Here is a 12,109-nt window from a genome sequence, read left to right on the forward strand (position 1 = left end):
GGCTCGGCGGCCTCCGGTCTCGGCATGCCCCTCCCCCCGCCCGGGAGCACAATGAGGTCATTTCCGCTGCTTCTCTCTCGCTATTGGGCCGCGCCCCTTTTCCCTCCCTCTCGTAAGGCCCGCCTTTTCGGCCCGTCGCCTCCCCTTTCCTCTCTCTCCATTTGCTTTCTTTTCTTTTCTAATCTCAGCAGCGTGACTGGGCAGCAAGATGGGCTCGCTAAGTGACAGCCGGGGTGGGGAAAGCAGGACTCCCCCGAGTCTCGGGCTGACGATTGGCTTTCAGGAGTTGGAGGTAGGCGGGAGCGAGGCGCTGATTGGCTCTTCCGAGCCGGAAGTTGCTCGAACCCCGAGGAAACGACAGCGATTTGCGGACGTGGATGCCTGGGCCAAGGCGATTGGAGCCGATGCAGCTGGGCGGCGTTTCTGCCGCCCGCCTGTAGGCGGCGCAGGTGGACGAGCGCCGTATTTCCCGTGCGTCTGCATCTGCGGTGGCAGTCTGTTTACTAGGATGAGCTGATCGCGGCGGTCGCGAGGGTGTACGTTGTGTTTTGAATGAGGCCGCGGAAGCCTTTTTGTGTTTAGACAGTAAAATATGGGAGAGGATGACGCGGACTTCCCTCCGAAGACACAGGTAGGTTTTTCTCCGCGTGCCGGTGAGAGGACAGGTACTGGAGAGCGGCGTTCTGTCCACGCTGGTGTCTGTCCTTCTTTCCTAGAGGACCGTGACGTCACGATGATCACATGACTCGAGGCGGCGAGGGCATGCGGGGTCATGCGGGGTCACCAGCCTCCCCTTCTCCTCCTGAGCTCTCTGGGTCCAGGGGCCCGATACTCCTCAGGACCTGTACATGTCCCAGGATGCCCATTCCGTGACTAGGCTTCTTTAAGTAGCTGCTCAAGGGAGGCCTTCAATAAAAAAAGAGAAACAGTTACTGTTTAGTGGTTACGTTACTCTGTGCTCGTGGGTGCGGGCTTGTCTGGTCTATGAGCTCCAGAGGGAGATCTCTGAGCCAGGAAAGAGGCAGCTGTGGGGCGTGGCGTGACGTGGGTAGGACACGTTAGGAGATGATGGTGTAGGACCAGAGCTGCTGCCCATGCGCTTTGTGTGTCCAGGTGATGATGTGACTTTGGTTCGCTGAGGACTATGGGAATGGTGGTGAAGGAGCCAGACTAACATTGAAATGCGTGTGTCTTCGCTAGCCAACCTTCCTCAAGCAGGTGTGTGGTTCTGACATGTAGACCCTGTGGACCATTCTGCCTTTGGGGCTGTCTCCTTCTCTAGTGAATTAGAGCAGACAGTGACTCACCCAAGGTCACGCAGCTAGTTAAAGAGTCTGAGCTCAGAGCTCGCCATCCATGGGTAGGTATATTGGTAGCTAAATGAGTGCAGGTGTGCAGCTTTAAAATGCTCCTCTAACATAAACCTTTATTTTTTCACTTTTCCTTTTATCCTGTGTGTCATGTGATCTTTCTACCAAAATCATGTTCTTGAAGTTCACAATCATAAAGTTACTAAATAGAACATTAGGCTGAATAGGATAAAATGAAACTGGATAAATTGAGTAAATAAATGTAAAGTCCTAGTGAAGAGTGAGGGCAGTGATTCAATAGTGTGATATAGCAGCTGATGTAAAACTATTCAAGCATTCCTTACTCATCAACACACATTTTAGTACTGGTTTATTATATACCCAGCGTGATACCATGGTTAAACAAAACAAAAATGTGGTAGCATTTTCAGCCATCTCAGAGAACAAGGCAGGATTGGATATAATTGGAATTTTTACAAAGGGCGAAGTGGGAGGTAAAAGATTTACACATCAAATAAAGGATAGCAGAAAGGGAAGATCTCCATCTACTAAACGGATCTATTACCTATTCTAGCAAAGCTGATAATTTTTCAGACTGCAGAAACAAGCCAGATAGTGCAAGATGGTAAAGTTAGATGGTTCAGCTAAATTCCAAAGGCGTCAACTAATTTACATTGATGGGATCCTAATAAAGCTGCCTCCAGCCCCAGTGTTCTAACTTCGTTACAGACCCACTGCACCTACCTACTCCCTCCCTACTCTCCTCCCCTCTCCCTGAAGCCTCTACTAGCCGCTGGCCCCAGACTGATTTCCACGTATTTGAACAGGTGTGTTCTTGTATTCAGTCAGAACCACATCATCCATCTAGCCCAAGATAGGACCACCAGACAGGATCACAATAGCTAGCCAATTGGAGGGCAGCATGACCAGGTTGTGTAACCACCAAACCATAGATGGAACGCCTCCCCCATCACCTAATCCCTTAACAAATTCCTCCTGCCTTTTTAATAATAATCATATTACTATATTCTATGTTAGTTTCTCTTACGTACTTGCATCTTTACGCTATAAAAATCCATCTTGCTTTCTCTGAAGTTGCAGGTTCCTCTTGGAACTTAACCTGCTTCATGAAAGGTGTCATTGTCAATAAATGCCTACACCTGGATTAGAGGTGTCTGACTCTAAATTCTTGGAGACAGTTCCACCCCAACACATCATGAAACCCCAACAGTTTTTGGTGTCCCAGAGTTTAAACCTCAACAACATGATTTGCTCTGGCAAAATGGCAGCTATACTAAAGTTCTCTTAACACAGAGCCAAAATAGTTAATGCTGTCGTAACTGACATATAGTGATTCAAGTTTTGCAGATCACTTTACGTAAATTTCATTTGAGCCTTACAACAGTCCTGTGCTGTAGGTACTGTCCTTGTTATTGCCATTTTACAGATGTGGGAATTGAGTCTCCCAAGACTAAAATGAGTTCTCTATAATCATGTAAATAGGATCAAAAGTGAGATTTATTGATGAGTTCAGATCTGTTGAAGGAATGAAAATATTTAAACTGGGAAATAAAATATTCAGGATGCAACATGATATCTGTCTTTTAATTCTGAAGAATTGCTTGTTATGTATTACTCTCTTGGTAATCTTATCAACTCCCATGATTTAATTAGCATTTCTGTGCAGGTGCTTTAGACTTGTTCTATTTGGTCTCAGATCTAGGAGCAGCAGGTAGAAATTGCAAAAATGGAATGTCTTAGGAGGTAATGGCTTCCTTCAAGAGGATTGGATGTTGTAGAAGGAATCCTTATTTCTCTGTTTTGACTCTAGCCACTGAGACCCCTTCCAACTCTGAAATTCTGTGATTTTGTGAAATCCAGTGGCCTTCACTGCCCCTACTGTTATTTGACACTGCTGAAAACACATGGTAGACATAGTTCTTTCAATTTGTTCATTTTAACATATGCCGGGCAAGTGGATTATTGATGTTAGCAAAGTTAGTGTAGAACCCTAAAAACACCTTTTTTCTCCCCTCCTTCATATGTATAGTTTTTTCAGTTTGTTGTGACAAAAAAAGTGAGTTATAGGTAAAAGTCCTGAAACACTGGGGTTTTTTATATGTTGGAGAGGCAGTCTGGGCTTATCTCTATCATACCTGCTAACTATGAGTATTCTTCAGAGATCTCTCCTAGACCCTCTTCTCTTCTCCCTCTATGCTCTTCTTGGTAACCTTATCAGCTCCCATGGATTTAACTAGCATTTCTATGCAGGTGACTCACAGATCTATATGTCCAGCCCCAACTTCTGCTCTTAAGCTTCAGCCCTACATTCCCACTTGCCTGTTGGACATTGTACGCTGGATGTGCCAGATTTACACATCAGGGAAACGATAGCTTCAGTATCTATCTGTCAAAGTCACCACCATCCTTCCAGTCTCCTAGATTTGTAACCTTTGGCATTACCCTGAATTTCTTCATGTCCCCTGCCCCACAAAGCCTGTTGCCTTTGGGTTTTCATTACATCGCTCAATTCCAACTCCTTCTTTTTAATCCCATATCTTCCACCTTAGTTCAGGCCTTCATCAGCCCTTGGCTAGATTATTGCAACAGCCTTCTAATTGGTCTCTCTGCCCATGTGCATTCTACTGCCAAAATAATTTTCTTTAAGTGTACATGACTATGTGACTCCCCTACCCAGCCTACTCCAGTGGCTGCCTATCACTTCCAGGGTCAAATGTAAACTTGTCTGGTGAATTTTTAAAGCCGTATATAGCCCATGTTTCCAGGCTTATTGGATGTTACCACTCCCTTCAGAATTTTGCGATCCAGACAAATTGGCCTTCTCTGTTCCTCACATATGATACTCCCATCTCCCATGTACTTCTTTTTGCATTGACCAATCCATATGTCTGGGAGTTACTCTCCTCCCCTTCATAGAGATTCTTTCTTTCTTTAAAATGAAGCAGCTAGGGGCAGCTAGGGGGTACAGTAGATAGAGCACTGACCCTGGAGTTAGGAGGACTTGAGTTCAAATTCAGCCTCAGACACTTGACAATTACTACCTGTGTGACCCTGGGCAAGTCACTTAACCCCAATTGCCTTGAAAGAAAAAGAAAAGAAAATGAGCCACCTAGGTGGTGGCATAGTGGGTAGAGTGGTAAGCCTAGAATCAGGAAGACAGGTTCACATCTAGCCTCAGACACTGTGACCCTGGGCAAGTTACTTAAACCCTTTGCCTCAGTTTCTTCAAATGTGAAATGGGGATAATAACGCATTTGCTTTGCAGGGTTATTGTGAGAAACAAATGTTAACAAATATTATTTGTTAAAAAGCACTCAGCACAGTGCCTGATACATAGTAAGCACAATATAAAATGCTTATTCCCTTTCCCCCAAAATGCAACTCAAGTACTATTTTCTACATAAATCCTTTCCTAATTTCCTCTTGGCAAAATGCTAGTGTCCTCCCTCTCAAACTGCTTTATGTTGAACTATCTGTACATATTTATATTATTCACTTTATGTTTACATATTTTTATTTGTACTTGTTGTTTCCCCTTTTAGTGTGTAAGCTCATTTCAGATAGAGATTGTTTCATTCTTTATACTTTATCCCAGTGTCTGACACATAGTAGATGCTTAAAAAACCTTTGTTGATTTATTGTAAGGAAGGTGTCAGCCTGTATTGGTAGAAGGAATTTGCTCATCTATGGGGTCCCAATACTAATGAAATAACAGTTTCTATCCTTTGCTATTTTAGATTATGTCTGTTTTTTAAAACTGTAGTATCATTGCTCTTATATGAAAATTTTGTGTCTAATGTATATGTTTAAATTTTTTAAATGAGAAAATGATCGTTTTCTAAGGATACTGTTAGGTGCCTTTGCTTTACAAATTCTTTATCTTTATCATACAGAAATATAATGTTGAGAAAGGTGCACTTTTCCCCAAAGTCTTAATATTCAGAAGAACACTAAAAAAAGAGAAAAACTTCCTTCTATTCAAAATATTTCAAGTGATTATTTAATAGAAATTTTTCATATTTGTTAATTCCTACATTATCTTGATTGGCTTGGGATTTTTAAAAGATGAATCTACTGAATACCTGTTCTTTCATTTATGTATCTGTATTAACCTAGATTCATGATTGAATGTATATAGAGCCTTTATATAGGTAGGACTATAATTTTATTTGAAGTTAAATTATAGGGAAAGGTACAACATGAAGTCCATTCTGAAGGTGAAGCTAAGACAATGGAGTAGAAAGAAGCAGTACAATGGTCTTCCTGCAAACCCACCCCCCTCCCCAAAACTTCGAATAGATCTAGAACACATCACACTGGACCCTGATGGGGAAATCCATGACAAAATCACAGCGTGTCATTCTTTTCACCTGTGTCAGCATAAAGAGACAACAGGTTTGGACAGAAGTGGTTGTATGAAGTACTTCAGCAGCAGGAAGAGACTGTGCTCAAGAGCAAGAGGAGGTGTGAGACCTAAACCAGTGTGGTGGGGACAGGTGCCAACTGGCAAGTTTGAAGCTTCCTCCCCAGTTCCACGTGGATTAATGAGAGAACTGTGCCTGGGATGGTGTTCCAGGGTAGAGAGATCTTAGTACGGGGAAAAGAACAAATTTAGAACCTAGCAGCAGTGGTATGGCCCTGAAGGTGGCAGAACAATAACCAGGGCACCAATTCCAAACCCAAGCTGAGCCTGCAGTTCTCTCACTGAACCAACAGAGCTTCCCAGCAGAGTACAGCAACAGTCTACTGTTCTTTAGACTGAAATCCGGGTCAGGATCTTGCAAAACTCATACCCAAGAGACCGCAACCAAACTTTACCCTGGATGAGACCACTTTGGGAGCACTGAAAACATACAGGTCCCCAGCCTGGAACAGTGCAACACTTAAAACCCTTAGAAGCTGCATTTGAACCAGGCTCAGACTTTGCTTCCAAAAGAACCCAGCCCTAACATCAAGTACAAAGTCAGGAAGTAGGCCAGAGGAATGAACAAACAAAAGAGTCTCACCATCCAAAGTTATTATGGTGACAGGGGATGCTCCAGGAGAAAATGACCCCAAAACATCTGTAAGAAAAACCTCAAAGAAAAACCTGCATTGTACATGGATTCAACCAGAGTTCTTGGAGGAAATGAAGCAATAGGTTACCAAAAAACAAGTTTTGTCAGTCAGACGAGTGATAGAGAAAAAACTGGAAAAGAAATGAGAGCTGTAGAAAAAAGTACTGGAAAGAGAATCAGCAGCTTGGCACACGAGGCACAAAACCTCGTCTAAGCAACCAAATCCTTGAAAATTAGAATGAACAAAGAGAAGCCAGTGACTCCAGGAGACAACAAAAAATGTTAAAGCAAAGTCCAAAGACTGAAAAATATGTATCTCATAGCAGAAAAAACTGACCTAAAAATATCAAGGGAAAAACAGTTAAAGCTCCTCAAAGTGCTTGAATGCCATAACCAAGACAAAAGCCATCTTAAAAGAATACTGTTCAAATCTCTTATAACCACAGGGTGAAGTAGAAATAGGAAGAATCCACCAGTTATCCTCTGAAAGAAACCCCCAAATGAAAACTTCCAGGAACATTATAGCCAAAATCTAGAAATTTCAAAGAAAAAATAGTGCCAGAAAGGAAAGAACTCAAGCACTGAGGGGCCACCATCAGGATTACATGTGATCTATTACATTGTAAACTCCCGTGTTTTGCCTCTTTTTGTGTCTTATAATAGGTGCTTAACAAATGTCTTTATTACTAATAAATAATAAATTTGTCTAATAAATAAATAAATCGATAAATGATTGATTGATGTGGCAGCCACCACTGTCCAGGAGTGGAGAGCTTGGAATACCGTATCCAGTAGGCAAAGAATGTAGGCTTACAATCAAGAATAACTTACTCAACAACATTGAACATAATGCTATGGGGGAAATATGGATCTTTAACAAAACTGAGGACTTTAAAACATCCTGATGGAAAGAGCAGAGCTGTGTAGAAACTTTGAAGTTCAAACATTTCATGACCAAGAATTAAATAAGGATAAACTGCTTGCATTCTAATATTAGGGAGATTATCCATGTGTCCCCACTGAACCCTGTTGTCATTGTGGTTATAGAGGGAGTTCAATTAGAAGTCCTGGCAGTGATTTATTATAGGTTGATAATGTTAAAGAGAAATATGACAAGAGAAGTGAAGGCTAATACCTAGGGGGAGGTGGAAGGGAAAGCAAAGTTAGGGGGAATTATCCTACATAAACAGACTGTGCAAGGGGTGAGGGCAAGAAGCAGCTGACATTTGAACTTCATTCTAATCTGAACTAGTCAGATGAGGAAAAAATGCACACAGTTGTGTACAAGAATACCTCTCATTCAACAGGTAAATTAGGAAAGAGAATTAGTGGGAGGGAGATTTTAAGGGAGAGATTAGTTACAAGCAAAAGAAACAATTAGAATATAGGAGGATGCCCACACATTACAGAGTAGCCAAACAAATTATGGTATATGAATGTGATGGAATGTTATTGTGCTGTAAGAAATGATAAAGGAGATTGTTTCAGATAAACATAAGAATACTGATATGAACTATACAGGTTGAAATGAACTGGAACACGTGAGCAACTTATACAGCAATAGCAGCATGGTAAAGACAAACAACTTTGAAAGAATTAGAAACCTTGATCAGTGTACTCAGCAGCCATGATTCCGGCAAGCTAATAATAAACCATGTTGCCCTTCTCCAGACAGAGAAGGGAAGGCCTCTGAGTGCAGAAGGAGACCTATATATAGCCTGTGTAGAAATTTGTTTTGCTTGACTATATGTTTGTAAAAAGTATTTTGTTTTTAATTCTCTTTGGGGGAGAAGATAGATTTTTGCTAAAATATATATAAAACATATATAATTAAAAAATATGCATTTGTTATTAAAATATATGTAAATGTATATAATTATATATTAAATATATGAAAATTTATATATTAAAAAATGTATATAATTTTTTAAAATTTGCTCTTAAAACATCATAAACTCAGCTGTATTTGTATAGTTTTTCTTTTCTTTCTTTAAAAAGCATTGATAGATTTTATTTTTACAATATTTTGTAGATTTTTTAAAAATTATTTTATTTGTTTTTATTGTTCTACAATCACTTCCATATATCTTAGATTTTTTTCCCCTCCATCTCTCTCCTTCCCCCTCTCTCCAACTCCCCTCTTCAAAGCATTTTTGCATAATTATCTCATTTGCTCCTCAGTTCTGTGAGATAGCCAGAGCAGATAATTAAAGATTTTTGCACATGAGAAAATAGAGGTTTGCAGAAGTTAAATGGCATAACAAGAAACTAGATTCTCTAACTTACAGATCAGTTTTCTTTTTCACTAAACTTCACTTTCTAGACTTTGCCACCATGCTTCAACTGCCTTTCTTCCCTACCCCTGCTGCCCATTGGTCCCACCGGTGAGTTTCTCCTGAACCATTAGATTGTGAGTTTTCTAATGGCAGGGACTGCTTTTTGGCTTTTTTGTATCTCTAGGGCTTGGCATGGAGCCTCTTCATAGTAGGTGCTTAATAAATGTTTATTGATTTTATTAATTGAAACTTCCATTTTGAGGAAGGTTTCAGACCAGGTATGCTTCTTCATTCTTTGGACTTCACTTCCATGCCCCTCATTTTTCATCTCCTTTTTATGTGTTGTTTTCCTTTATTGGAATATAAATGAGGTCAGGGACTGTCTTTTTCACCGTTGTTTGCATCCCCAGTGATTTGCACAATGCCTGGAACATCATAATAAGCACTTATTGAATGCTTACTGATCATATTTAACCAAACTGCTATTTCTCTTGAGAGAATGTTTTGATAAAAATTTTCAGGCCTATCCAGAGCTAGGGTGGTAAGAATGAAATCTGTTATTCAGCAAGAATTTATTGAGCACCTACTATATGTCAGGCATTGCTCTAGGTCTTGAGACACTCCCCCACCCTGTCCCCCTAGTCAAAAATGAAATAATCCTGTTCTCAAGGACCTTTACAAAGACCATCACAGAAATGCCACAGATATGAAAGAATGCATTAATAGATATTCTTTTTGTATCTGGTCAGGAAGAAACTACTCCTTTGGGAAATGAAAATTAAACTTTTAAAATTATCTAAAAATTCCTTGTTATTAGTCTATATCAGTGCTTAATATGTAAAAAGATAAATTATTTTAAGTTTTTACCATTCAGCTACTCAACCAGTTACATTCCTTATTAGAAAAGGAGCTTGCTCATAAATTCCAGTTGAAATTATATCCCTTATAGTGTTTACTTCATTACATCACTGTGATCGTGATCTCAATGATGTGGGTACTCCATCACTGTTGCTGGTCACAATCTACCATCTTTATCCTATGAGATTCTTTTCTGTGTTCTCCATAGACCCTCAATAATAGAGGATCTATCCAAGGTCCTAGAGGTGTATTTTCTCCTTGTTTTATACTTCACCTTCAGAAGGTCACTGGATGGTCACAGCAGGATTTCATATTCCCAAGCAGCTGTCAGTCCATTGTGTGGTTGTAGATGTAGTCTCTTGTAGAGAATTGTTTACAAAAGCTTAGCAGTTTCCATCATTAGCACAGTGCCTAAAGCAGAGTAAACACTTACTAAGTGCTTGTTAACTGACTGACTTTTCATTTTTATATTCATGGGTCTAAAATCATAAAATCTAATACTTGACAGGAACCTCAGAAGTAATGTAGTCCAAACCATATCTGAGTAGGAAATTCCTCAACGATGTCTCTGACAAAGTTATCAGATGTCCCCTGGAAGACCTTCTAGAGATAGGAATTTAGCCCTTTCTACTTTTTTACTGGTTATATTAAACTGAAATCTACCTATCTGTACATTTCTTTGAATCCATTAGTTGAAGTGCTGCCCACTAGGACCATGAGAGCAACTCTCCACTTGAGATTTATTTCAAATACTTGAAGACTATCTCTGTCTTTATCAAATACTTGAAGACTATCTACTCCCTGCTAGTTAGCACTGTGGATAGAGTACTAGAACCCGGATTCAAGCAGATCAGATTTAAAATCCAGCCTCAGACACTAGTTGTGTGTGATCCTACGTAAGTTTAACCTCTGTTTGCCTCAGTTTCTTCGAAGTCTCCCACTTCTAGTTTATCACTGTTCTTTCTGAAATATGATGACTAGAACTGAACATACATATGATCTAACCAGGATAGAATACAGTACACTAAGATTCAGTTGTTAGAAGCTAAAATACCATTAGATTTTTTTTGCCTGCCATGTCACTCTGATGAGTGGTTTTCTTGGCAGCTCTCCAAGACTAAAAGAAGGTACAGACCTATGTTTTCTCACTTGGAAGTTTCCTAATAGAAATGAAATCACAAGTCCAGCCTTTCCTTGCCTCTTGCAGATTAGCTTAATTTTTCTTTTAAAAATATTGAACCTGCAAAAGATACGAATAAGCAGTTTTCAGATGAAAAACTCAGAGCTACATATGAAAAAATGCTCTAAATAGTTATTGATTATAGAAATGCAAATGAAAACAACTGCGGTACCACTTCACATCTATCAGATTGGCTAATATGACAGAAAAGGAAAATAATAAATGTTGGAGGGGATAATTGGAATGACAATGCACTGTTGGTGGAATTGTGAACTGATCCAGCCATTCTGGAGAGTAATTTGGAGTATAACTAAAGGAATATAAAACTGTGCACACCTTTGATCCAGCAATACTTCTACTATGTCTGTATCCCAAAAAAGGGGGAAAAGGGGTTGGGGAAGACTAATTGTACAAAAATATTTACAGCAGCTCTTTTCGTGGTGGCAAACAATTGGCAATTGAGGTCATGCCCAGCAGTTGTGAAATGGCTGAACAAGTTGTGATATATGATTGAAATGGAATATTTCTGTAAAAATGATGAGCAGGCAGATCTCAGAAAAACCTGGAAAGACTTAGATGAACTGATGCAGAGTGAAGTGAATACAATGAGAAGAACATTGTACGTGGTAACAGCGATACTGTATAGTGATCAAGTTTGAGTGCCTTAGCTATTCTCAGCAATACAGTGATCCAAGACAGTTATAAAGAACTCATGATGAAAAATGCTGTTTATCTTCAGGGAACAGATGGAAGCTGAATGCAGATTAAAGCATAACATTTTTCACTCTCTGTATTTTTTGTATTTTTTTTTTCTCTTTTGGTCTTTTTTCACAACAGACTAATATGGTAATATGTTTTGCATGATTGAATATGTATAACCTATATCAAATTGCTTATTATCTCAGCAAGGGGGAAGTGAGGAAAGGAGAGAGAAAATTTGAATCCCAAAAGTTTTAAAAAGTAAATGTTAAAATTATCTTTACATGTAACTGGGGGAAAATGTTATTTAAAGCAAACAAAAAACAGCATTGGACCTGTTGTTGAGATTTAACTGGCTCAGGGGACAATACAATACAAAAATCATGAAGAGCTCTGGCTAGGCCCTGAAACTTGATTGGTGGATGACCAAAGAAACACAGTGGCAAAGGAGTGGCTGTCTGGAGTTAATGGGTGCCCTTGATGAAGGCCCTTTCTCCCTTCCTTCCCCACCCCCTGCTATGGTAACTGATCAGTGTTCTATCAGTGTCTCATTTAGTTCCAGGGATCAGACCTGAACTACCAGGCAGCCAGCTTGACTCAGCTTTTCCTAAAATAGCAATTCATCTCATTCCTGTCAGTATTCTTCTTACAATACTAAGTGGACGCCATTATTTGATTCAGAAAAACAGAAACTTAATAAGTACGTAC

The 12,109-nt window shown here is 39.9% G+C and overlaps 1 protein-coding gene across 5 annotated transcripts in view; it reads left to right on the forward strand.

The window, feature by feature from the left end:
- Nucleotides 1-16: 16 nt before the first annotated feature.
- CDC42SE2 (CDC42 small effector 2) overlaps nt 17-12,109 on the forward strand; it is a 166,471-nt gene continuing 154,378 nt past the window's right edge. For 3 of the 5 annotated variants that reach the window (XR_011964450.1, XR_011964449.1, XR_011964448.1), the window contains exon 1: nt 17-631. Coding sequence is in view for 1 of the 5 variants with exons in the window: in XM_072597335.1 (XP_072453436.1) it covers nt 593-631 (39 nt within the window). In the remaining 4 variants the exon portion in view is untranslated. The remainder of the gene's footprint in view (nt 632-12,109) is intronic. The other 2 variants (XM_072597335.1, XM_072597332.1) reach the window with 2 other exon arrangements.

This window comes from Notamacropus eugenii, chromosome 3 (assembly GCF_028372415.1).
Source record: "Notamacropus eugenii isolate mMacEug1 chromosome 3, mMacEug1.pri_v2, whole genome shotgun sequence".
Taxonomy (NCBI): Eukaryota; Metazoa; Chordata; class Mammalia; order Diprotodontia; family Macropodidae; genus Notamacropus; species Notamacropus eugenii.